Source organism: Mauremys mutica, chromosome 11, assembly GCF_020497125.1.
Source record: "Mauremys mutica isolate MM-2020 ecotype Southern chromosome 11, ASM2049712v1, whole genome shotgun sequence".
NCBI classification, from domain to species: domain Eukaryota; kingdom Metazoa; phylum Chordata; order Testudines; family Geoemydidae; genus Mauremys; species Mauremys mutica.
Genome location: NC_059082.1, coordinates 57,587,241 through 57,614,880, shown reverse-complemented (window position 1 = coordinate 57,614,880; position 27,640 = coordinate 57,587,241). Strand labels below are relative to the sequence as shown.

Here is a 27,640-nt window from a genome sequence, read left to right as displayed (position 1 = left end):
TGAGGTCCATCTGGATATTAACTTATCACCTCGAGGCCTCAACCACAATCAGGGTCACATTGCGCTAGGCAGTGTACAAACACAGCAAGTGAGAGTCTTTGCGCCTAAACAGATAACAAGGAAAAAGGAGGTGCTGTTATTTCTGTTTTACTAAAGAGTAACTGAGGTAGAAAAGATTAGTGGTCGTATTCACAAGGACTTAGGCACCTAACTGGGATCTTAGGCACCTAAATTCCACTGGGATTCACAAAACCCCTGTTCAGAAGCCCCCAAGCCCTGTAAGTGCCTAGGATTGTTTGTCATCTACATGTTTGCAGTAGGAGTTCCCTAAGAACCTATATTTATGCCTTTAAGCACACACACAGTGCAGCCCCACACCAGGTATCATGACACCTAAGTGCCAGAGTGATGCACAAACCAGGAGAAGATAGGCATTCCTCTGCCTAACTCACCTGCAGGGCCCGATCGGGTAAGCATATTCAGATCTCATCTACTGGATTAGGCCCCTTTAGAGAAGCTTACACAAGAGAGGAAGGTGTGGATCAACTCCCTCATAACTTTTAGCCCAGTGGTTAGGATACTAACATGGGATGGGGGGAGATGCTGATTAAGAACATAAGAACATAAGAACAGCCGTACCGGGTCAGACCAAAGGTCCATCTAGCCCAGTATCTGTCCACCAACAGTGGGCAATGCCAGGTGCCCCAGAGGGAGTGAACCTAACAGGCAATGATCAAGTGATCTCTCTCCTGCCATCCATCTCCATCCTCTGACAAACAGAGGCTAGGGACACCATTCCTTACCCATTCTGGCTAATAGCCATTTATGGACTTAACCACCATGAATTTATTCAATTTTCTTTTAAATACTGTTATAGTCCTAGCCTTCACAACCTCCTCTGGTAAGGAGTTCCACAAGTTGACTGTGCGCTGTGTGAAGAACCACCTCCTTTTATTTGTTTTAAACCTGCTGCCTATTAATTTCATTTGGTGACCCCTAGTTCTTGTATTATGGGAATAAGTAAATAACTTTTCCTTATCCACTTTCTCCGCATCACTCATGATTTTATATACCTCTGTCATATCGCCGCTTAGTCTCCTCTTTTCCAAGCTGAAGAGTCCTAGCCTCTTTAATCTTTCCTCATATGGGACCCTCTCCACCCCCCTAATCATTTTAGTTGCCCTTTTCTGAACCTTTTCTAGTGTCAGTATATCTTTTTTGAGGTGAGGAGACCACATATGTACACAGTATTCGAGATGTGGGCGTAACATGGATTTATATAAGGGCAATAATATATTCTCTGTCTTGTTCTTTATCCCCTTTTTAATGATTCCTAACATCCTGTTTGCTTTTTTGACCGCTTCTGCACACTGCATGGACATCTTCAGAGAACTATCCACGATGACTCCAAGATCTCTTTCCTGACTCGTTGTAGCTAAATTAGCCCCCATCATATTGTATGTATAGTTGGGGTTATTTTTTCCAATGTGCATTACTTTACATTTATCCACATTAAATTTCATTTGCCATTTTGTTGCCCAATCACTTAGTTTTGTGAGATCTTTTTGAAGTTCTTCACAATCTGCTTTGGTCTTAACTATCTTGAGCAGTTTAGTATCATCTGCAAACTTTGCCACCTCACTGTTTACCCCTTTCTCCAGATCATTTATGAATAAATTGAATAGGATTGGTCCTAGGATTCAAGAAGGGCCGGCTCTACCATTTTTGCTGCCACCCGAACTGCCAAAGCAAGAATGGGCCGCTCCAAGAATGGATGGAATGCCACCCCTTAGCATGTGCCGCCCCAGGCACGTGCTTCCACCACTAGTGCCGGCCCTGGGTTCAAGTCCCCTTTCTATCTGAGGGGGAAGAAGGGATTTGAACTAGGATTTTCCACCTCTCAAGTGAGTGCCATAGCCACTGGGCTACAGGATGTTCTAATGTGGGGCTCCTGTTACGCTATTCCACTGTGAATAAAAAATATAAAAAGTCAATAGAGCAGGGCATAGGCTCAAATGGCATAGGCACCTACTGCCAAGAGAGGGTTCACAGCTGAGAATCCTAAGCATAGGTAGATGCCGCCGTGCAGCCCAGTCTTCAGCTCCTATCACCAAGAGAGGGGCGGGGCTTAGCACATCCCTTCAGCTTGGCACCTCCCATTGGCTAGGTTTGGTAAAAGGTGTCACCTAATGTTCTGGCTTTTGAGAATGGCATTCTGAGGCTCCTCTCTTCCCACATTCATTGTACAGGAGCTAGGGCGCATAACACAAACTTCATGAATCTCAGTGATTTTCTCAGAACCTAAAAGATAGGCATTGTGATACTGGGAGTCACCATGCTTGAGTTTCCCTGGGAATCTTGCCCTGAGTGACTTGATCAAGGTCACACAGGAAGTCTGTAGCAGAGCTGGGAATTTAACCCAGGTCTCATGAAACCTAACGCAAACTTAATCTCAAGACCACCCTCCCTCTTAGCATTGTACACTGGAATGACCCTTTAGTAAGAGGTGCCCTTCAGATTCCTAAAGGATAATTGTTTCTCCTGTGTCTCAGTGATCTCCAGCTATGGTAGGGCAGGTGAGCTGCTTGAAAATGCTTATAGGACAAGTTCAATAATGAAGCAACCATGTCTGAGTATTTTTTATATACCACTGGAGCCAAGGACGATAAAGTCTCTAATAAAGCAGCTGACTGCTATAAAACTCATTTTTGGAGGGGATTACTACTATTATAACATGTATTTGATACTTCCTAATAGGTTTTTAAACTGGAACAGCTGCACAGCAATATCTTTTCCTTGATGGTTAGCAACCATTTTCCCCACGGATCAGAATGCAAGAATGTGTCATTTCATGTTTGGAATTTCCTGTAGTAACAACTGTATTAGAGTAGCGTTCTGTGTTATGCAAATTAGAGTAGATTGTTGCTGCTGTTTCACAACCAACTGGCTCACACTGTAGCTCTATGAATTCATGATTTGTTGTAATTCACCTCAAGCATTGTGTGAAATATGAATCTATGTATCACAATTTGATAAACAGGAAATGATGAAGGATGAAATAGGGTACACTGTTTACAGTGGAACATATAAAGCTTGATTCAGAGGTGCTGAGCACCTGCAGCTCCTGCTGACTTCAAACAGAGTTGCAGGCAATTAGCATCTTTCAAAATCATACTCATAGTGTATTCATCATTTTAATATAAACTTATTTTACGGAACACTCATTTCCCAGCAGATATGCAATTTTGTGTAAAATAGTTTAGTAAATGGTAAGTGCCTTATAAATAAAGAAGACATACATGCTCATTTCTGTCCTTTAAATCAATGCATGGTAATTCCTCTCAATCCTATTCAGTGTAATTTTCAAATAAATGATATGAGCACCTACTCCAAGTATTTTGGAATTATATGACATTCACCAACCTCTTCTCTCTTCTCCGTGTACCTCCCCTCACTTAGTTAAAATTTTATATTGTAATGATGCATCTATCATTTTTATACTGATGAGGCATATTGTAAGAACCGCACAAAAAGAGGAATCATTTTTCTACTAGTATTTATTCAAATTCAAAAGCAAGATTTATATATGATCATTTTTGCACATATTCGCTCACATGCTTCACATTTTTGCCAAAAGCAAATTTATACACATGATTTTAAATGTCAGAAATACTTGATTTGCAAATTTTACAATCAAACTACTGAAGATTTGTGCTGCATTGATTTAGTTACATAAAATCAATCAATCAGGAAGAATACCTCGTTACATAAACACCACACCATAAATTGTGAACATTCAGAATTTACAGTGATAATCCATACACCAAGAATTATTACTTGATTATATTTGGGAATCAATTAATTTGGGAATTTTGGGATCCCTTCACAGATAGTTAGAAAACAGGAAAAAAATAACTGAAAATCAACAGATTATTCATTGTCAATTCTTGGTTAGCTTTACCAAAAAGACCTAGCTCTTTTAAAGTTTTCACTCATCCATTTCTGCACCCTCCCTGCACTTATGTTTAAAACATCAACATTGAGCACCACCTTCGCTTTAATCATTTATATCATAAATATAAGTACACTTCTTAGCAAGGGAAGTGCCCTAACTCACTTCTCTAGTGTTCCCCTCCCCCTCCTCAACTCAGTCCTACTTTCACTTCTCAGCTCTGATCTTCAAGTCATCCTCAAACTTTTTGCATAGATTGGATATTTATCCATAACACACAGTATAGAACTACAAGATAATGCAAGAGCAGTGATTCAAGCAATGACAAAAGTACCAATTTCACTAAAGGCTAGACTGAAAATTGAGTTGAACCAAATGATAGACAACGCTATCATTTTCATCTCACTTTACTACACTCTGCAAATCTGCCTACTATCACCTCTGCAACAGTGGTCGCATCTACCATTAGCTTGACACTCACTCTGATGATCTCTCCTTCATGCATTTGTCACTTCATGCCTTGATTACTGCAACTCCCTCCTTTTATGGCCTCACAAAATCATCCATATCCAAACTCCTGTGTGTTCAGAATACTGCAGAACAGCTTCTCCCCTGTTACATGCAAACACTATAATATAATCCCTGTCACAAGAAAATGAATTACTGATGAGTTTCTCCATATCTAATAAAAATTTGAAATTACTGAGGTAATAAAAAATGAGTCTGTATGCCACTTAAATGAACCCTCAGTCCAACTCATTTTCTTCCTGAAAATATGTATTAAACTCTCAGGTAAAACTAAGGTTTTTTTTTTTATTGAGAACACTGACTTATTGATCTATCTCCTTTGCCTGCTTTTCTCTTGCCACTGAAATATTCTGGTAACAATCAGAAAATCTGAGCCCGTTCTTAGACCTTGCCTCCCCACCCCCTTTTTTTTTAATAAAGTCAATTTACTACTAGTGAAATGTACTAGACTGACAGCACTGGAAATTGAAACTCTCTAACAGAGAAGTAGTTCAGTCTCCATGCTCATTCAGTCTTTGGCTTCTGATGAAACTGGAAAGAAGGGTGCCAATTAATTCCAGATGAGGCGCTGGCTTTTGTAATGTGCATAGCTATCCACTGGAAAATGGACTGAGTTCATGGACTCATTTCACATAATCTGGTTAATAGCTATGTGGTAATTATCTTTCGATCCTTATCCAACCTACATTGTGCTTGAAACGAAAACCTATAGGTGAAAGACTTCACATTTGGTATCACTTTTTGAGCTATTCATTCTCTTTCAGGGAAATACAAAGTTATGCAAACATTCAGCCTAGTTCTGCAAAAATTTGTGTGTGAGAGTAACTTTCTCGTGAGAATAATCTCATTGAATTCAATGAGACTATTCATAGTAATAAGTGTTTGCAGGGATATGCCCAACACTTTGCACAGTTAATATTATTATTATGAAACATACAAGGTGTCTAGCATCTTTTTAGTTGCACATACATGAATCAGGCACTCAGGATATAATGCTCAGAATAAGACCTCTAAATATTTCAGAAGGCAAAGCACATAGTACAGCACTTGAGGAGCAAGTAAAAACACCAGCACCATCCTAATAAGTCAACCCAGTGATCCATATACAGCAGTATCGTATATCTAACAATAGCCAATACCAAATGTTTCTGATGAAAGTAAGAACCCTCACAGTGAATCATTTCTTTCCATACTATGTTATTGGGACAAATTTCTTCCTGACCCAGTCTGCTATATCAGCATCTGCCCTGAAGCATACTGACGTGTGGTTTAGAGGGATTTTTTTGCTGAATATGGTTCATCCAGTTCCCCCATTATGCTATGTAGAAGGTCCACAGGAAGAAAGACTTACACATTCAAGTTCCAAACCAAATAAAATAAATATTTAAAAAATCAGCAATTCACTTTAGCCAGTTAAGAAAATGCACACACAAGTTCCTGCTCCAGTATGATTTCAGATCTAATTTGAAAATGAGCTAACTGGCATGCGAGTGACATTTCCCCCACAGATATGGACTGCAATATAGTAGTCTCCTCCTGAGTCAAGATTCCAGCCTGTCTTACAGTGGTGTGGATCCAAAATAACTCCCCCCCAGATCCAATGGAGCTATGTTGTATTTTACACCAGTGTAACTCAGATCAGAGCATAGCCCCAAATGTCTAGCACAGACATTCTTACAAAATGTTAACACAAAGATTCCGTGATAGATCACTAAACATTACCTGGGAATGACATTGGGATAGTACATCTTTAGAAGTTCTACTTAGAAAAGTCTGTAATGGCAGCATTGAAGTGTCACCATTAATCTATGTCAGTAGTCTTCATTCTGCAAATCGCTTGATAGAGCAGTACAAATACCCCTGTAACATGTTCACCCATTTCTGGCTAAGCAGAGCTTTGGTGGAATACATCACTTCCAGAAATGAGTATGTCATTTCCTGGATTGAGCCTTTCTTCAAATATTAAGTCATTATATTATGGAACCAATGAGTCAACCTACTTGACATCCCAGAACTTTGAGGAAGAAGGGTAGTGTCTGATAATCTAGTGGTTTGGTGTTCACATTTTTAGAAGAAAATCAGGTATCTCTACAATTACTCACACCTAACACCTTTTTCTGCTTCATCCATTACCAAGCTTAGATGATTTTATATGTATATACACACACACATATGAAGAAGCCACTGAAACCAGAGGTATTTTACTGTATATGATCTGCACAGGTATAACAAAATATTAATTTCCTTACCATGTGATTTGACTGTTCTCTTACAGGTATTATCTCTGTGTTACTATCCATGCTACATTGTTAAACCTGATTTAGTGACTAAGACTAATGGCTCACTCTGCCTCAAAAGGCACAGCCATGCACATTTGGTGCAGTGGGAATCTCACCAGGACACACAATCATTCATGGGGATCTGAGGGAGCACAGCTACTTACCACCATATTGGAAAGGGTGGTATGTTCTTCTTTATGCGCCTGGCCATCTCTCATGGCTGGTGGTAAAACTACCTAGCTGGACCTCTTCCTCACCCCCTGGGCCCACCCCTTTATGGTGGAGATGCCACTAGTCAGGAGCAATCCTTGGCATTCAAGAAACTGCAAAGGCTGCTGTTGTACACAACTTCTCTCCCTTTTCCCAGGAGTCAGACACTGCCTCACCCTAAATCAGTCTGCTGATGCAATGCAAGCACTAACATAGAAGATGGATTTACTGGATCGCTAATGAACTCAGATTTCAATTATTCAAGTCAACTTTCCTCAGTTTGGTGAGCAGGTCAGATGTTTGCTAATACTATATATTCAAGTATTTGAGAACATTTAGCAAACTCAAACACAGTTACTTCAAGAGCAGTAAGATCTGTCTCAGGTAAAATCGCTTCCAGTGATTGATGGCTGAAGCACTGTAGAGAAGAATGCAAACACTGTTACAGAAGGCAATCTGTACAGCAAAATGCTTTTACTTACTGGACCTTGAGAACTGTTCCTGGCACTGGAAGCCAAAGCCATACCGTCAGATTTATAGTCCTGAAAAGAGGGAAGGAGGGAAAGCGATTAAACAGAATATTTTGTACTTTACATAACAGGAATTAAAATCAGCAAAAAGTACATTGCAAAGCAGAGCTCAGAACTATGCTCAGGGAAGAAGCTATTGATAAATACTATTAATTTCAGTTATAGCCATACCTATTCATTTTAGGTACTTGTATGGCTCACATTACCTTAGTATCTCAGTGCCTTTTAAAAAAATATAGCTATCTTCACAAATTCTCTGTGAGGCAAGGCAGTATCACTATCCGCATTATATAGATGGGGAACAGAGAGACTAAGTGATTTGCCCAAGGTCTCACACAAAGTCTGTGGCAGACCAAGGAAATGAACCACAGTTTCCTGAATCCCAGGCTAGTAACAAAATCATACCACCCTTTCTATCATGTGATGTATTGATATAGTGTTATGTTAGTACTAAAACCTGTATGAATTTTGTATTCATAATTAACTCATATCTCAAAGTTTGCACTTAAATTAGTTGAAAAGAATATTGTGCAAACTAATTTGTTTTACTTATGATGCGGAACACAGTGTGTGACCATAAAAGTAAAATAAAATACTCTCAATCCTTATATTTATTCCAACTTGAGGAATCATGTCTCATCCCACTGAAAATGGTTCAGAACAAAAATACTTCCACATCACTATCTTTCAGGACACAGTGACTTCTTTTTTTAAACTTTACACAAAAAGTACTAATTTTTCCACCTGTTCTAATTATGAGTTGTAACTTACCCGTTTTTCACCTACTCACAAAATTATACAATAGAGTCCCTCTATGCCTCATTAGATACCATCTGACCCATTTACACTCCCTGTTGTATATAATTTCTGAATTTGCCTTACTAGAGTCAACGCTCTAGTGCTGTGCTGCTAGAAGAGACAAGTACAACAAGAAAAGCAACTAACAGGAAGGTCAAAAGGTGTAACTTAATGCAAGCGAATAATTCAACATGTGAACTGATGGGGATGTGTAACCCACATACCTTCTAGGTGTGTTTTTCTGTCCCATCTAGTGGCATTAAGATCACTTAGAGAGAGGGAGATCAATGAGTTTGCTCTACAGCCTTAGCTAAGAAGCAGTTGGCTTTTAGCTCATGTGGTAGAGGTTCATCCACTAAGCTCTAGAAGTCCCCGATTCAATCCTGTCCACCAATGACTGGGGTCTGTCAGTGTTACAGATGCACATAAAAACTTCGTCATATGGTAAACGCTTGTGGGACCTAAAAGGCCAGTTCTACAGAAGAATCCTACTTTAACATACACCTTCTTCCAGGCACATAAATTATGTGGACAGACTCGTTGGTCAATAGGTGTATATAAGCCTAAGTGAATCTAACTGATTCTAAGGGAGTTCAGCTCTACCTGAAGGAGTGCAAGTGAATCTAAATTATATCACTTTACCTAGCACTTGCAAATTGGTCCAGAATCACTAGATATATTGGATCGGAGCTAGGTCCCCACTGTAATCCCTTTATGTCTCCATGGCATGAAGGGGGCAGAATGACCCAAGAGGAATGCCCCAAGCAGAGAAGTACTGGGATAGTGTATGCTGTCCTCCCACCCCCATAGCCCTTAGCTTTGGGGTATACTCAGGATGGGAATAGAAATGGCCAGAACTACACTCTACACTCTGGCAATTCTGGGCAGCAGATCAGCCCACAGGCAAACATGTAAGGCTACCATAAGTTACAGCAACTCCAGGGGCTCCTCTAAGATATCCGAGGGACTACATTGGCTCCTGGAGTAACCTAAAATGTGGAAAAGGAGGAAGAGAATGTTCCCTGTGTTCAATTCCTAACTCCACCTTCCTATATCACCTTGAGTGAGTCACTTAACGTCTCTGTGCTTCAGTCTCCTGTCTGGAAAAAAGAATAATAGCCCTTCCCTATCTCATCAAAGTGCTGTGAGGATGAATACATTAATGACTGTGAGGCACTTAGACACTACGGTAATGGGGGCCATGTAAGTTCCTTAGATAGATAATTAGAAGTATCAAGTGGCCGGTATCAAGTATCAAGCAGCCGGTATCAAGTGGAGTGCCCCAAGGGTCGGTTCTGGAGCCAGTTTTGTTCAATATCTTCATTAATGATCTGGAGGATGGTGTGGACTGCACCCTCAGCAAGTTTGCAGATGACACTAAACTGGGAGGAATGTTAGATATGCTGGAAGGTAGGGACAGGATACAGAGGGACCTAGACAAATTAGAGGATTGGGCCAAAAGAAATCTGATGAGGTTCAACAAGGACAAGTGCAGAGTCCTGCACTTAGGATGGAAGAATCCCATGCACTGCTACAGACTAAGGACCAAGTGGTTAGGCAGCAGTTCTGCAGAAAATGACCTAAGGGTTACAGTGGATGAGAAGCTGGATATGAGTCGACAGTGTGCCCTTGTTGCCAAGAAGGCTAATAGCATTTTGGGCTGTATAAGTAGGAGCATTGCCAGCAGATGGAGGGACGTGATCATTCCCTTCTATTCGGCATTGGTGAGGCCTCACCTGGAGTAGTGTGTCCAGTTTTGGGCCCCACACTACAAGAAGGATGTGGAAAAATTGGAAAAAGTCCAGCGGAGGGCAACAAAAATGATTAGGGGGCTGGAGAACATGACTTATGAGGAGAGGCTGAGGGAACTGGGATTGTTTAGTCTGCAGAAGAGAAGAATGAGGGGGGATTTGATAGCTTCTTTCAACTACCTGAAAGGGGGTTCCAAAGAGAACGGCTCTAGACTGTTCTCAGTGGTACCAGATTACAGAACAAGGAGTAATGGTCTCAAGTTGCAGTGGGGGAGGCCTAGATTGGATATTAGGAAAAACTTTTCACTAGGAGGGTGGTGAAGCACTGGAATGGGTTACCTAGGGAGGTGGTGGAATCTCCTTCCTTAGAGGTTTTTAATGTCAGGCTTGACAAAGCCCTGGCTGGGATGATTTAGTTAGGGATTGGTCCTGCTTTGAGCAGGGGGTTGGACTAGATGACCTCCTGAGGCCCCTTCCAACCCTGATATTATATGATTCTATGTTTCTATGATTCTAAGTACTGAAGTGCCTAAAGGCACACTTATTCCAGAACCCAAGGGGTTAATTAACTTAGGTATTCATTTATTTTTTGCAGTGAAGCATTAGAAAATGGTTTGCATATTGTAATTCTGATCTGTTCTTTTATTAGCAATGCCTGTACACTTGTACTGATATTTTGAGCCAGACCCTCGGGGGCTAGTTTCCTGTCAGTAAGATTAGGTAGCATGCTGAAGTGGTACAGCCAGTTTAAATGTTCAGGAATGAAAGTCTGATGAGCTGAAACTGGTGGGCCCGGTGAGGACAAGAGAGCTACTGGGTCTTGAAAAGATATTAAGCTTTTCATTCCAAGGAGAACTTCTCCTATAAATTATGAAGTTTTGAAGTAGACCAAAATAGCTAAACAATAATGAGTGATCTTGTATTTATAGGAGAATGTAGCATGGTTTAGTGGATGGAGCACAGCATAGGAGGAAGTTTGTTTCTAATTCCATTGCTTCACTAGTGACCTTGGATCATTTCGCTTCAAGTCTCAGTTTTCACACCAGTAAAATGTAGACAATCCACTTCCTTATCTCAATAGTGGCTTCATTCATTAATGTTTGTGAAGTTGGAGGAAATCCCTTGGAGGAAAGGCACCTAGAAATAAATGCAGTTTTGTTACTGGAGCCTTGGAGAATTTGTGGGCTAGAAGGGTCAACATGGCCAATGGGATCAAGAACATTCTCACCATTCTTAACACTTCACCATGTTAAATATCAAGGCATGCAAGAGAACGCTTTATGCAATTACTGTATTATAGTCTTCCTCTCTCTAGAGCCAGCATGCTAGTTGGCAGTCTGTAGCCATATTATTAAGAATGTGTGCATCCCAGTCTGTTTATATGTTGTTTACACTTTGTACCAAGTCTCCAGCTGTAAACTTACGAAACAGGGAAAGGTGCCTGACTACTCCCAAGAACACCAAACAGGACTGGAGACAAAGTCTTGCAGTCTGTCTCATTACATTTCTCACTGCCATGATGGGTGTAAACAAGGAAATTATGGCTAACAACAGATTTTCTAAGATTCCAACCTCACCAAAACACCTGAAAACCAGCATATCATCTATTTCATTTTCCCCCAAACTCCAGGATTTAATGACAAACTTGCTTCTGTGTCAGCCACTCAGTTCTTTACCACTGATGTACATTCCTTCCTGATGTTTTCCTAGCATTTATTGACCCTTAAGCCCTCCCTGCTTTCAATCACCCTACATCTTATCCTGTCATTTATTATCTGTCCTACCTTATGTTACTCAATGTCTCCATCTAGACACCCTGCCACTCCCCTTGTATCCTTACTCCTTTGTTAAGTACATTAGGTTCTATCTCATTTGATCACACACACGTTGTATAATATATACCCATCTACTGAAATTCAGCATCACCCTCCCTTTTAATTAGCTTTCTTCATCTCTTTATGGAGCAAACCTGCAGCAGATTGTATGGCAGACCTTATTTTATAGTTTCAGAACTCTAAAATTTTGAGATCATAGGACAACCATTTTGCAAGTGTGCTGCAGGTGATAAATTCCCCAAAATAAGCAGGCTGACACAGCTAACAAAGAAAATAGATTTCACTCTGCTCATTCTGTGCTTTTCCACATGAAAAAAACAATACTGTGTCATTGTAGCCTATAGCTTACACAATGTAGATGCCATTTATTTTACATAGTGTATCTCAAATTACTGCACAGATCTGTGAAACATGAACAAATTAAGATAATAAAAATGTTTAGATTGATGTTGCATAAATGATTAATTTATTTATATAAACAGAGATAGCGCAAGAGCTTAACGCATATACTTGGAAGACTGCTGTGCCTCATGTTTTTTTACATATGTTAGTAGTGATAAGGCTGGGCATGCAGATCCAGAAAATAAAATTGACAAGGCTCTCCAGGCAGTGACTATATATTGTAGGTACCCAATTCTCCCCAAATAGTCCCTTGGCCATTAAAGGTAATAAACAATATCCTCAAAAACAGGTAAGGGAAAATGTGGTACATTTTCCAACAGCACTAGGGCTTGACCCTAGTTCCAGGTCCCTGGTCAAGAAATATCCTTAATTTTTCCTCGAACCCCTCTCTCTGCTTCCTTTTGAAGTATGTGGAGACAATTACTGATTCTCAGCAGCTGACTCCACCTGTCCCCTTCAGTAAGAATATATAGTTGTGGCTTTTGGTAGACAAGCTTTCCTCCATCCCCCCAAGGATGATCATAATAAGTTCCACATATAAACCATTTTCCTGTACACCATGCCATGTAGTACCATTCATATCTGAAACAAACTACTGTTCAAGTCATGGGTCAATAGGACCACTTTCAGACCTGTTCATAAGAGTCAGGAGCCAATATAAATAATGTCTCACCTACAACCAGGATTGGTCAAATATCATGCTATTTACATATCATTTGTATGTAAATACTATATATTCTTGTTTGATTTGGATTCTTACAGGAAATGGAGCCTACTGCCATGTGTTTGACACTACACAACAAAAGATAACCCAGTTTTTTCTTCTCACTATAGAGTGTATACTGCGACCCTATCAGCCCCTCTTCCAGGCAATGCCTTTCCAGTCCCTCTTTTCCCTTACTCATTTCTATTTTGTGATGGTTTCTGCATGGTATTCAAAGATGGGATCACACCAGCCACTCCCACCTTTTTATCAGGGCCTAGTCTGTGTTGCACTGGGCAGCTATGTTGTCTACCCATCAGCCTCTCTTTCCAGATGTCATGTACAATTTCCTTCACTATCCATATGCCTTTACATCAGTCAGGAAACACCATCAAAATGTTCACTAAGATGCTTATACAGGACACATCCTTCCCCCCACCCCTCCAAAAGAAAATTCAATGTAAATGTCAGCCCCCAGACACAACCATCCATTCTTCTGCCTTTAATATGAGGAATAAATTTTGTCTCTCTCTTCCCAGGTGTTAAAAATCTGAGCTCTCCCTGAGGCTAAGAAATCAATGCAAGTAAGATCCATACTTTTTTTTTTTACCCTTTGGAACACTACCACTTCCAGCAATTTATTTGACTGACTATGCCTTCTATTACCATGTAAATTGTTTGAGACTGCAGGGGGAAAAAAAAGTATTAATCTCCCTTCAGTAAGTCATAAAATAAAGAAATCAATTTCAAGGTCAATTTAGTCTAAATAACACCTGCTGCCCTTTTGGTAACATGCAGACTCTTCTGAAACGCAAAGTTGCTGTCTATAATGGCATCAATATGCAGCTCCAGAAAACGATGTTTCACATAAGTCAAGGCAGCATACAAGACAGTACAGTCTGTCCTCAATGCACTGAGTGGGAGCTCAGAAAAGATTCAAACCAGTCACTTGTCATCTTACATTCCCCAGAATAAGCATGAAGCCTCACAAGAGAAAAATAAGAGTATGAAGCTTTCTGCCTTTAAAGGCCTGACCCTGTGAGGTGTAGAGCATTTCCTGAGATTCCAATGGTAGTTGAGTGTTCTCAGCTCCTTGCAGGAGGCTCTCAGACCCACACAGGATTGGGCCTCAGATCAGTTTCATATAGAAAGGAATTACTAGAGGTGATCATTTTTTTCCTTTCCAACAGAAAGTTTCAGCTTTGGAACCCCTCAAATTTTCAGCCAAAATCCAAAATTTTAAACAAAAGCTTTTTGACAAAAAACATGAAGTTTTCTGTGGAAAGTGGATACATTTTGTGAAAATGTTTATTTCACTGAAAACTCAGTTTTCAGATGAAAAACAGTTTGAGAGAAAATTTTCAATCTCCCCCAGAAAATATACAAATATTCCATAGTGATAATAATACCCTTTTGCTCCGATTTTGTCTCGCCAACCTTAAGCATATTCTCACCAGCACCATAGCAACTCTAACTCAGGAACCAATCCATGCAACAAACCTCGAAGACAACTCTGCCCACATATTTACACCAGCAACTCCATCACAGGACCTAACCAGATCAGCCACATCATCACCGGTTCATTCACTTGCACATCCACCAATGTAATATATGCCATCATGTGCCAGCAATGCCCCTCTGCTATGTACATTGGCCAAACTGGACAATCCCTACGTAAAAGGATAAATGGACACAAGTCAGATATTAAGAATGGCAATATACAAAAACCTGTAGGAGAACTCTTCAACCTCCCTGGACACACAATAGCAGATTTAAAGGTAGCCATCCTGCAGCAAAAAACTTCAGGACCAGACTCAAAAGAGAAACTGCTGAATTTCAGTTCATTTGCAAATATGACACCATCAGCTCAGGATTAAACAAAGACTGTGAATGGCTAGCTAACTACAAAAGCAGTTTCTCCTCCCTAGGTGTTCACACCTCGACTGCTAGAAGAGGGCCTCATCATCCCTGATTGAACTAACCTCATTATCTCTAGACTGATTCTTGCCTGCATATTTATACCTGCCTCTGGAAATTTCCACCACATGCGTCTGATGAAGTGGGTATTCACCAACAAAAGCTTATGCTCCAATACTTCTGTTAGTCTATAAAATGCCACAGGATTCTTTGTCTCTTTCACTGTATCCTGTCCTTTAGATGTTTGCTAAGCATCACAGATCTTGTGTTTACTCTTTAGCTGGTCAGAAAGCTCTGCTGAAAATTAAATTTCAGTGAAAGATGGAAATGAAAATTTTCATTATTTTTTTTACCCCCACCATTTCTGGACCACCATTTCTGGACCAGCCTCTTTCACAGCCAAGATTTCTTCTTACTTGATGCTTGTACTGTAAGCCATTATTAGGTACGTCCCTGTGCTGCAAAATTCAGATTCAGATCCGTAACTAAACTTCTCTTCCGTTTGGGAATGTTCAGAACCGGCATTTTGATTGAGATGCTTCTAGCCCTTCGCTGGTCAAGGTGCTGAATTTGTGACATTACAACCATACCATCAGTCTGTGAAACCAAAGTACCCGTTACCAAGTGGAACAGGATCCCAGCAGCCCTCTGGCCACCATCCCCTAGCCAAACCTGCTAGAGCCCTCTCCATGCATCTACATTATAGATATATAAACACACACCTTTATTAGATCTGGTCAAAAATAGTGACATTTATTTGTGAATTTTGAGGCAATTTTAATTTAAAAAAATCTTGTAAAAATTCAGAAAATGCCATAAGGCTTCCGATATGCTATGGCGTTTGTGAACTTCTTTTGTTTTTAAGAAAAGAAGAGTAATGTGAGATACTTTCCTTTTCCAACCCAGGGCAATAAGCGAATCAAAGCAAAAGAAAATTAGGGAGATTAAAAAATAATTGAATGTAGAGGATAATGTGGCTTCCATCCGATCTTTTGAGAAAGTTTTCGTAGCTTAAAATCATGAACCTGCACACCACTCATATTTAATGTAAACTACTTTATGAAACCTTAATATCAAAAGCCATTGAAGGTAATGGTTTTGTATTGGGAATTGCTAATACAATTGCTGAATCAATGATTCAAGAAACAAATTTGAGACTACATGTAATAAGCATTTTAATCTAATGTTATAATGTATAAAATGTTAGGACAAGCATTCCTTTTGCAATTGCACATCCATAATAACACAAAAGGATTGAATGGGAAAATAAATAAAGCCCTGCAATACCTAATCCAAAACACTCCAAAAAACTTTAGAGATCTCATAGAAACTTAGGCACACAGAAGATAACATAATAAAAATCTAAGATTGTAAGCTCTTTGGGTCAGGAACTGTCTTTTTGTTCTGTGTTTATACAGCACCTGGCACAATGTGATCCGGATGCACAGCTAGAGCTCTGTGGTGCTACAATAATACAAATAAGTAATAGTTGTATATTTGTTAACATTAAAGGAACTGATCTCAAGGACTCATTGAAGACTTGCAGCATGAAAGTATGATCTCAGAAATAGAAATGTTATAGAAAATTGTCTCCAAAATAGACTAGTCAGACAGAGGCTCAGAAATACTTCACAATGAAACCATAGAAAGAATGTGATGAAATGCTGCTGAAGAGATAAAGAACATTAGGAATATAAAATGCCACAGGATTCTTTGTCTCTTTCACTGTATCCTGTCCTTTAGATGTTTGCTAAGCATCACAGATCTTGTGTTTACTCTTTAGCTGGTCAGAAAGCTCTGCTGAAAATTAAATTTCAGTGAAAGATGGAAATGAAAATTTTCATTATTTTTTTTACCCCCACCATTTCTGGACCACCATTTCTGGACCAGCCTCTTTCACAGCCAAGATTTCTTCTTACTTGATGCTTGTACTGTAAGCCATTATTAGGTACGTCCCTGTGCTGCAAAATTCAGATTCAGATCCGTAACTAAACTTCTCTTCCGTTTGGGAATGTTCAGAACCGGCATTTTGATTGAGATGCTTCTAGCCCTTCGCTGGTCAAGGTGCTGAATTTGTGACATTACAACCATACCATCAGTCTGTGAAATCCAAAGTACCCGTTACCAAGTGGAACAGGATCCCAGCTGCCCTCTGGCCACCATCCCCTAGCCAAACCTGCTAGAGCCCTCTCCATGCATCTACATTATAGATATATAAACACACACCTTTATTAGATCTGGTCAAAAATAGTGACATTTATTTTGTGAATTTTTGAGGGCAATTTTAATTTAAAAAAATCTTGTTAAAAATTCAGAAAATGCCATAAGGCTTCCGATATGCTATGGCGTTTTAATGTGAACTTCTTTTGTGTTTTAAGAAAAAGAAAGAGTAATGTGAGATACTTTCCTATTTTCCAACCCAGGGCAATAAGCGAATCAAAGCAAAAAGAAAATTAGGGAGCATTAAAAAATATAATAAATGAATGTTAGAGGATAATGTGGCTTCCATCCGATTCTTTTGAGAAAGTTTTCGTAGCTTAAAATCATGAACCTGCACACCACTCATATTTAATGTAAACTACTTTATGAAACCTTAATATCAAAAAGCCATTGAAGGGTGGTGCCCTGTAATGGTTTTGTATTGGGAATTGCTAATACAATTGCTGAATCAATGATTCAAGAAACAAATTTGAGACTACATGTAATAAGCATTTTAATCTAATGTTATAATGTATAAAATGTTAGGACAAGCATTCCTTTTGCAATTGCACATCCGTAATAACACAAAAGGATTGAATGGGAAAATAAATAAAGCCCTGCAATACCTAATCCAAAACACTCCAAAAAACTTTAGAGATCTCATAGAAACTTAGGCACACAGAAGATAACATAATAAAAATCTAAGATTGTAAGCTCTTTGGGTCAGGAACTGTCTTTTTGTTCTGTGTTTATACAGCACCTGGCACAATGTGATCCGGATGCACAGCTAGAGCTCTGTGGTGCTACAATAATACAAATAAGTAATAGTTGTATATTTGTTAACATTAAAGGAACTGATCTCAAGGACTCATTGAAGACTTGCAGCATGAAAGTATGATCTCAGAAATAGAAATGTTATAGAAAATTGTCTCCAAAATAGACTAGTCAGACAGAGGCTCAGAAATACTTCACAATGAAACCATAGAAAGAATGTGATGAAATGCTGCTGAAGAGATAAAGAACATTAGGAATTCAAGAAATCCAGAAATGCTCCTAACTGCAAGGGATTAACGTAATTGTTAAAAATTTGCTAGCCCTAGAATAGCAAGTGAAGCCAGTAAATAATTATAGGGTATGTTGTGAAATGAACTGTGACAACATGGCAAAACAATTGGAATGCTGAATAAATATTTCCTAAATGGAATCACAAAGAGTAATAAAATTAGAATGTTTGACATTGATTAGTTATCTCCTGCACAGGATTACTTCAGGCTTACTGAGGCACAAGCAGTCAGTAACCCACAAGTCTCTGAGGGACATTTATCCAAAAGTTAAAAGAAAAGCAGGGAAAATCTGTAGATTAATTATAATCATCACAGAGACTTCACAGTTTAAAGAGCTCAGTCTTGCCTTGTGATACCACCATATGTTGTGAAATCAGCTACTGACTTTCTGTGTACATAGCTGAGATCAGCAAACCTCATGTTTGTGTTCAGCTTGGTTCAGGTTACAAATAAAAAAGTTTCTATCCTTGTCTGAAGCACACACATATATCTGGCTGGGCTTGAAATCTTATCAGAACAGCCTATTATGCTATTTCCAGCAATTCCTGGTTTCAATCAGTTGAGGAATACTGCAAGAAGCGCTGTGTTGGAAACACCACTGAAAAGCCTCTTCTCAGGATATTTCAGCATTTATATTTTTGTCTGAAATCAGGAAATGTCAAAGTCCAAGATTCCTTTTAGAGAAATTAAAAAACATATCCCATGCACAGGAGTGTTTGCTAAACCTTGTCAATCCTGGAAATGAGGCTTTAAATAAATGTTTTCTTCAGTAATTGTTCATTCAGATTGGCTCATCTAGCCATAATAAAAAACACAGAATCTTACTCGTAAACGGTGACCCTGTAGCATAAAGTAGAATGGAGCCCTTGTCCTGCTAATTTAATACAATTCCAATTTGATATCAAGACCACTCAATGACACTGTGATGCATGACCAGAAAGGGTCAAGCATCCTGTAGGATAAATGACTCACATTCAACCCTTAAAGACATACAGGGATAATGTTTGTGTTTTTGTGTATTTACATATATATTGGTAGTGGTCAACAATGTAAGTAAACAGTCCCTGTCTATGGTGTATTTTGTTAATTCAAAGATCAAAAGGACATCTTAACATTTAAATGAACTGTAAACATAGGATATGGCTGTATTCAGCTCTCTTTGAAATGTATAGCAAATTATCTGCGAATGGTGGAAAAACAGGCAATTGCCTTATGTTAATCTGTGTGAATAATTACCAGTGATGCTTAGGAAATGAGTCCACTTCAAAGTCCACATGAGTGCCTATTGCTCACTGAAGGACTCTGAGCTCTCACAAGAAGGCCTGAAACTGTATAAAAAATGGCTTCGGTCCTGATCCTGTCATCTCAGATCTGCTTGAGGCTTCATGCAGGGGAAGCCTAAGCCATAAGGACTGAGATCCCAGCGCTGACTGGACTGCCCCGAATACAAATATTGCACTGTATCCTGTGAACTATTTCTGAAAGAACTCTTTGTATCTACAAAGCTCACCACCTCTACTTCGAATCTGAATCTCAAGATTGTACTTATATCTGGATGTATACTGATCTTTTAACCTAAACTCTCTCTCTTTTCTTTTTTAATACATTTATGTTTAGTTAATAAGAATTGGCTTATTTGGGTAAGATCTGGAATATTCATTAACCTGGGAGGTAATGTGTCCGATCCTTTGAGGTTGGTAGAACCTTTTTTATAGGATTAATAAGATTTTCAGAAATCCTCATCATATTTGACTTGGGTGTCTAAGTGAAGGCCTGAGGCTGGGTTATTTTAAGGGAACTGTGATATTGACTTCTGGGTAACCAGTGACATATTTTAGAAGCTGTTTTGTGCTGGTTTGGTAAATCTAAGTATTGGAATATCCACCAGCTTGGGGGATTGTTTGCCCTATTCTTTACAGTTCACCTAATTGAGTGACCTGAGTTGGCTCCCCTGGGACTCCGGTCACAGATACCCATCAATATGATGGTAATAACAGTACAGTACATTTTAATACTATCTGTCATTCTCAAGGATCCCGAAGTGTTGTAAGGGGGAGATTTTCAAAGGCACAAATCAGTTAGAAGCCAGCTCCCACTGACTTTAAGTGCCTAACTTGTTCAAACCCTTTAAAATCCCAATTTTCAAGACCATGGGGCTGATTCTGCAAACATTTACACACTCAAGAAACTTTACTCATCTTGTCCTTTGGCTTTAGAACAAAATGTGAATAAAGTCCTATGCATATTCATAAGACACTCAACAATCAAACACAGCCATAATTATCCAGATATTAGTGACAGTAATATGATTATTAGAAAGTTACTTATCGAACTTCAAATGTTGTCTATATGGCCACTATTAGGATAATTTACAAGTATTTGTGACCTTGTCATTAAAGGAACATTAACCCCCAACACGGGCCATTCCACAGTCCCTAGCAACTCTTCTTTTTTTCCAGACATGACCTGGGGTGCAAAATTTGGATCCAACTCTTAAACTTCAAAATGTTTGGGGTATTTGGATGCAGCATTTTGGTTTGGGTCCATCTCTTCCTCCCAATCCCCAAAGATTTATGGCTGAAGACATTTTAGAAAATAATAATAATAATAATAATAATAAAATATACAGTGAAGATGCTCAGAAACTCTACCCCTTCCATGCAACAATTTTACCATAGGGTTTGGGGCCACTGGTGTAAAACATGGTAATATTTTTATATACAGATACATCTTCATAAAATGGAGACTTGTTTCAAAGTAAGGATATTTCATTGCAGGGGACAATCAGCAATGTACATGGGATACAAATGGCTGCAGAAGCTTCTCTGACTAAAATCATCTTTGCTAACCTGGATAACAACTTTCTAGCTCCACACTGGTACACATCAGAGCGTCATCTGGTTTTCATAAGCAATTTCTCTTGGCTTTAGCAGCTTGCAAAATTCTGTTGCAGGGCTCTATTTACATGATAAAAGATTGATATGTTCCATTTATTGCCATGTATTTCCGGACTCAACTCTTCCCTAAGCTCTTCCTAGAGCATTGTGCTCTGCACTGACCTGACCCAGGGCTGTGCCTATCTGGGGCAATCCAACTATAAGGCTTGGTTTATTCAGGAATTCTTTGCTTTTAATGTGCCTGCTGAATGACTGTCATTGCTAGACATTTTGTAACTAAAATAATTGTACTTGGAATGTGGTTTCGATTCATAACTGCAATTACATGCCACCTTCTGCTCAGAACAACTGCTGTTTAAATGCAGACTTCTTGCAGAACTGTAAGCAAACTGAAGATTTGTATTTGAGCTTTAGTTTTAACTACAGTTATTCATCCTTTTTTTAAGCACATTGATATTTGAACTGCATGAGGTCTGAAAAAATGGAAGATACCTCTTTTCTCATAAAAACATAAATGCAAACAAAATGAGGAAGCAATTGAAAATCCTACCAGAACACTCCAATGAATAACAGCAAGAGGAGAATTTAGTTGAAGGGAGTTATTACAAGCTTATGCAATTCTCTGGTAAGAGCACTTACAGTCCTGTGTTCATTGCTGTCAGTGTCATATGAAAAATACTCTATCGCTTGGAACTGGATAAAAAAAGGTGCAATCTAACCATAAATGATATGAGCCCTAAGGGTAATTTTAAAATTGTATACTTAAGAAAAATAAATCTATATAGCTTGGCAAGAAAAGGTACTTTGCAGAGTAAGTTCATGAAGGTACATAAGATATTAAATGAGGTAGATAGTGGTAATGTGTAATAGTGTGTTTCAGCCTAACACAAATGGCAAGAAAAATATGGTATCAATAGAAAAGGAAGCCAATTCTGAACAGATGTCACTCCGCAAGCATTGTAACATAGAGAGAACTGTATGCATGTGGAATAGAATTAAAGGCAAGATTATGGCACTGACTCCCTCCAGCTTTGAAGATACGGCATCTCTCGCCTTCACTAAGCCAATGTCTTTGCTTCATTCTGTAAAACTGGAATAATGGCACTCAAAGGGATTTTGCAAGGGTTAGTTAAAGTTTGTATGGTGCTTTGAAGTTTTAAACAAAACCTTACAGAACAACATGGAACTGGAAATCAGGGTGAGAAAGTCTCCAGTCTCCGCATTAGGCCATCCACAGGCCATTACATGTAAACCTATTGCTAGAAAGATATTTTACTTTATCCTAAAGGATAACACTGCTAAGGTGAAATTCTAGCCCCACTGAAGTCAATAGCAAAACACCCACTGACTTCAGTGGATCCAAGATTTCATGCTAAGTCGTGTATAAAGAGGCAATAAGTTATTGGCTGGCTATACCTTGTCAGACATTGAGGTACCCCTTGTCAGCAGATTCTTCACAGGGTAAATAAGAAACAGATTGAGTACAAAAATTGCATTTTTAACTCCATGGTAGGCCTTGCAGTGTTTTAATAACTAATCATATGAACACCAAAATGTATTTGAGAGAGAAAGAAAAAAACTAGATTTCAATTGGAATATAAATTCATGGATTGAGTATGAAGATGAGTACAAAAATAAATGTAATTCTAAAGGTTAAGAGAATATTTTGATGTCTAATATAAACTGAACAAGGAAAAGTTATTGTAATTTACAACTTTCTGGTAATAGCTCCACTGAATGTAGCATTTTCTTTTCTTCCTGTAACATTTTCAATGGCACAAAGCAATCAGTCCGAGGCCTATAATCTGTGCTTATCAGCCCAGGCAAAAACACAAAATTTGAGCAGTTTTGGAAGCAGGACAATTAGGAAAGGAGGTAATAGAAGCCTAGTGCCACCTGCTAAACTAGTGGTACTGGGCTAGGTCCTACAAGTTCTACCTTTAATTTAAAAGGGACATAAAAAGCCAGAAATAGTTATTGGAATATCAGAGTATGGTTCAGCCATCAGCAATATACATAAAGCTGTTGACGTTTTAGTAATGTGGGGAAAATTAATATTTTCCTCCTAGCATAAATGATTGAACACATGAAATGCTTAAATAGAATGTAAAAAGCAAAACTGCTTTAAAGCAGATGTTAGAAACTTTGAAGTTCCATGCAGAGAATAATAAACGTTGTAACTCAAAGAAACTGCAAAAACTTCCCCGATGAGTGAGCTAAGTGTGAAGTTTAAACATTTTAATGATTATACAAACAAAAAAAACAAAAGACAGACCAACATAAACCTGCAGTCTTAGGATAAAAATAATCACATGTACTGAAGAAAAAAACCTATTTTACCTACAAAAATGTAAGGGCTTGTCTACATGGGGAATTATTCTAGAATATCATCATCTTATTTCACTTCCAAAATAAGAGTGTCCACACAGGTAATAGCTACTCTGTTTTAATTCAGACCCTACCTTAATCTGAATTAGTTTCTATGTGTAGACAAATCCCGAATTAAGATTTCATGACAAAACTAGCTAAAAAGCCACTGCTGATAAGATACTAGCAACTTAGATACTAGCAATCTGCAAACTTTTCAATGTATGTAACTGAGAATCAGGGTTATCCTTGATTGTCTTCAATGCAGTCAGGAATTCACCCTATAGTATGCAACTAAAGATTTCAATGTAACTGCAAATCTTCCAAGCTCTGAGAAGAGTAACTTAAAGTCAACAGAATAATTAGGGATTTGAATCAAAGCTCATTAAAGGCATTGGGAATCTTTCCATTGACTTCAATGAGCTTTGAGTCAAGCTTTAATAGAAAAAAGGGACAGTAGGATGGACTATATAAATTGCACATTCAAATTATGCCTAATTTTTTTTTAATTCCAGATTTACATCAGTGTAAAAGAGCAGAATCTGACTCATACTTGCTTCAGAGTTGCGTATACTTAATGCATCTCCTTCTACACATATCCTAAGTAATGCATTTTTGTAATTGCTGATTAAAAGCCACAGGGCAAAAGTATTTGCCAATTTTGTGTAAAACCCCCTTAGGGCTGGATTGGCAACTTCAAATCTACTTTGAACTAATGTCAATGAGTGCTGCCGCCTCAGGAGCAGAGCACTCGGACTCAGTGGGTATGTCCACGCAACAATCTAAGCCCTGGCTCAAGCCTAACCCTCCATGCATCCACACACCAATTGTGCTAGCCTAGGGCTTGGACCTAGGGTCCTAGGACCCTGCAAGGCTGGAGGCCCGAAGCCCATGTTAAGATGGGACTTAGGATCCAAGCCCTATTTCTTTCCTGTGTGCACTTGGCCCCAGCTTGACTCTGGTCCCAGAAGCCCACCAGATTATTCCAGAGTTCCCGCTGGCAGAGCAGCAGTGCTGCTGGCAGCCAGCACAGCGGACAGAAGTGTCATTACTGCCTGGCCAAGCGCACTTCCCTTCCTGCTCCGAGTCCTTCTCACTGCTGCATGGCACTTGCCCAAAGCAGGTAGCAAACCTGACAGGCGGGTGGTGTCTCCCACCAACCAGGATGTTGGGGTCTTCCCTCCCCTGGCCATGCTGAGCCAGGAGCTCTGCTGCTCACCGTACTTGCAGGCCAGCCGCTTGGTCATCACTCCACTCTCTGTCCCCTGCTTCCACACTCTCTCCTGCCCTTCCTGGGTCTGTTTGTGCAGGGGCACCCAGACAGCATACACTGTGAGGAGAGTGAGTGGGAACCAGCCCAAAACTTCCTCACAGGTTCCCAGGAATCCCTTATCCCTGCTGACAAGGGTGCAGTGGGGGCGGGGATAAAGGATCTCCATGTGGTGTGAGAGCACACTGCACCCTAAGCCCTGGGGGTGCACTCCAGTGCTCCACAGCCGGGGGTGGGGTGATTGTGAGTGTTTCCTCTGAAAACCTACATTTTATGTCAAACTTCAGAACAGACAAAAATAAATAAAAAAACAACCAAAACATCTTCATTGAACAACCCATTTTAAATGTTAAGAATTGCAAAGTTTCATTTTAATAGTTTGACAGTCCTGGAGACTGATGCCCTAATTATCCTCAGAACAGGTGCACATGAGCATTATCCTGCCAGTGTGACTGAGCCTAGAAATGAAGAGCCTAATTCTCAGAGTAGATGGTAGTTCTGTATAAAATCTTCTCAAACTGCATTCATTCTACTGGGACAGCCACCAAAGGAGCTAATTATGCAGCTTGTATACTCGTGTGCTGCTTATAGGCACCTGATTCCCATCAATAGTACCATCACAGTTAGGAAACAGAATTGGCAATAGAGTTTTCCCACAGTGAAACACATTCATAGGCTAGAAAGTCAACTCTGGGGCAGGCGGGTGGACAGCAATAGGTGCTCTGGGATAGGGTTATTTTGACTCGGGTCTGTGCACTACAGTGTGTATGCCAGGGCCTTAGGCTCAAGAATGGGTCAAAAAAATCTTTAACCTGGGCTTAAAATGCAATGTAGAGCACAGGGTTCCCTGACATGGGTCAGCCGACTTGAGTCCCACTAACCCTAGGTTTACATTGCTATGTAGACATACCCAGTAACACAATTTGTTCATGGCTTGACCTTGTTCCAGAGGTGAAGGAAAAAGTCTGGCACAACTTACATCCCTCTTCCATGCTGCCTCAGCTGTGGTGACTGGTAGATTAAGAGCAGACAGAAACAAGGCTACTCTCCTCCCTGTGTGACTACCTATGGTATGGCTAGTCCATGCAAATAAGTAGGGCCCTACCAAATTAATGGTCCATTTTGGTCAATTTTACAGTCATAGCAATTTAAAAATCATAAATTTCATGATTTCAGCAATTTAAATCTGAAATTTCGTGATGTTGTAATTGTAGGGGTCATGACCCAGAAAGGAGTTATGGAGGGGATGTTTGCAAGGTTATTGTAGGGGGTGTTGCGGTTCTGCTACCCTTACGGCTGGGCTGCTGTTGGCAATGCGCTGCATTCAGAGCTGGGCAGCTGGAGAGCGGCGGCTGCTGGCCGGGAGCCAAGCTCTGAAGGCAGAGCCGTGGTCAGCAGCAACGCAGACGTCACGGTGGCATGGTATGGTATTGCCACCTTTACTTCTGCATTGCTTCCTGCAGAGCTGGGCCCTCAGTCAGCAGCCGCCACTCTACAGCCGCCCAGCTCTGAAGGCAGCAGTGCAGGAGTAAGAATGGCATGGTATGGTATTGCCACCCTTACTTCTGCACTGCTGCCTTCGGAGCTGGGTGCCCAGCCAATAGCCACCACTCTCTGGCCACCCAGCTCTGAAGGCAGTGCAGACGGATGCCAATAACGCAACCCCCCTAAAATAATCTTGCAAGCCCCCTGCAACTCCCTTTGGGGTCAGGTCCCCCAATTTGAGAAATGCTGGTCTCCCCCATGAAATCTATAGTATAGGGTAAAAACACACAAAAGACTGGATATCACGGCGGGAGACCAGATTTCATGGTCCATGACATGATTTTCATGGCTGTGAATTTGGTAGGACTCTACAAATGAGTAAGGTAGCTTCCTACTGACAGGTATGAGAGCATAGCTAGGGTTACAATGACCCTTATGGTATCCAATGATGTTTATAAATGGTATATTGCATATAAAAAGACTTTATGCACCCAAATAAGAATTTAAATGGGCACTCACCCTCTCTCAACTTCTGTGAACTCATCCAAATACTGGGCCAAGCTCTGTAACACCAGAGAGACAGCACAAGATCTATGACCCATGCAGGCCAGATTTTGAGTGCATAAGTAACATATGGACCTTATGTTATACCCTCTGCACAGAAGTAAATGTTCATCACATGGGAAAAGAAACAATCATCATTTACTCACAGTCCAAAGATGTAAAGTACTGTGTTAAGCATTATCATCTCAGTGAAGCGAGTAAGTTTATAGTAAATAAATTAGAGAGACTTCATCTGAATTTACAGAGCTACCACAAAATAATATATGTAATTGAAAGAGAAAATTAATAACACAGTGTTTTATTTAATATCTTTCTTCAGGCACAGTGGTTTGATACTCCTCTGACTTACACAAGTTTTACGTTGATATAACTTAACTGAGTCAATCATGATTTATACTGGTGTAAGTCTCAGTGTATCTTTATAATAACACAAAACTTTCTAATGATTTACAGATAGATAGCTTCCTGGTATTCTACACATGAATTTTCTCCTTAGGAATGGGGATGGCATTATTTCAGAATTCATGAATTCATAATCTTGACACTATAAATAAAGGATTTGTGTATATATATGTATGTGTGCATGTGTGTGTGTATACACATACAAACATATACACACACACAACCCACATAGATAATGATATGGTGAACTTGCCCGCATCATTAAATTTTGCATTACTTTTTGTTACTCTCATTGGACTACATCTAGATGGTTTTATTTATATTTGCTCTTATCTGAGTGATTCATAATCATACTTTTTCAATATTTCTAATAAAATTTTCATTAAAACCTCAGACTGAAGCTATTCTCTTTTATTCTTGCCAAAGAAAAAAAATAAATTGTATGTGTAACCTTTCGAGAACACTTGATTTTATCATCTTATTTTTA

The 27,640-nt window shown here is 39.5% G+C and overlaps 1 protein-coding gene across 1 annotated transcript in view; it reads right to left on the bottom strand.

Annotated features, from left to right (window-relative positions):
• Positions 1 to 27,640, bottom strand: part of RBFOX1 (RNA binding fox-1 homolog 1) — a 2,584,986-nt gene that overhangs the window by 2,108,764 nt on the left and 448,582 nt on the right. Inside the window, exon 3 of the mRNA XM_044979735.1 lies at positions 7,452 to 7,511. Coding sequence (XP_044835670.1) covers positions 7,452 to 7,511 — 60 coding nt within the window. The remainder of the gene's footprint in view (positions 1 to 7,451; positions 7,512 to 27,640) is intronic.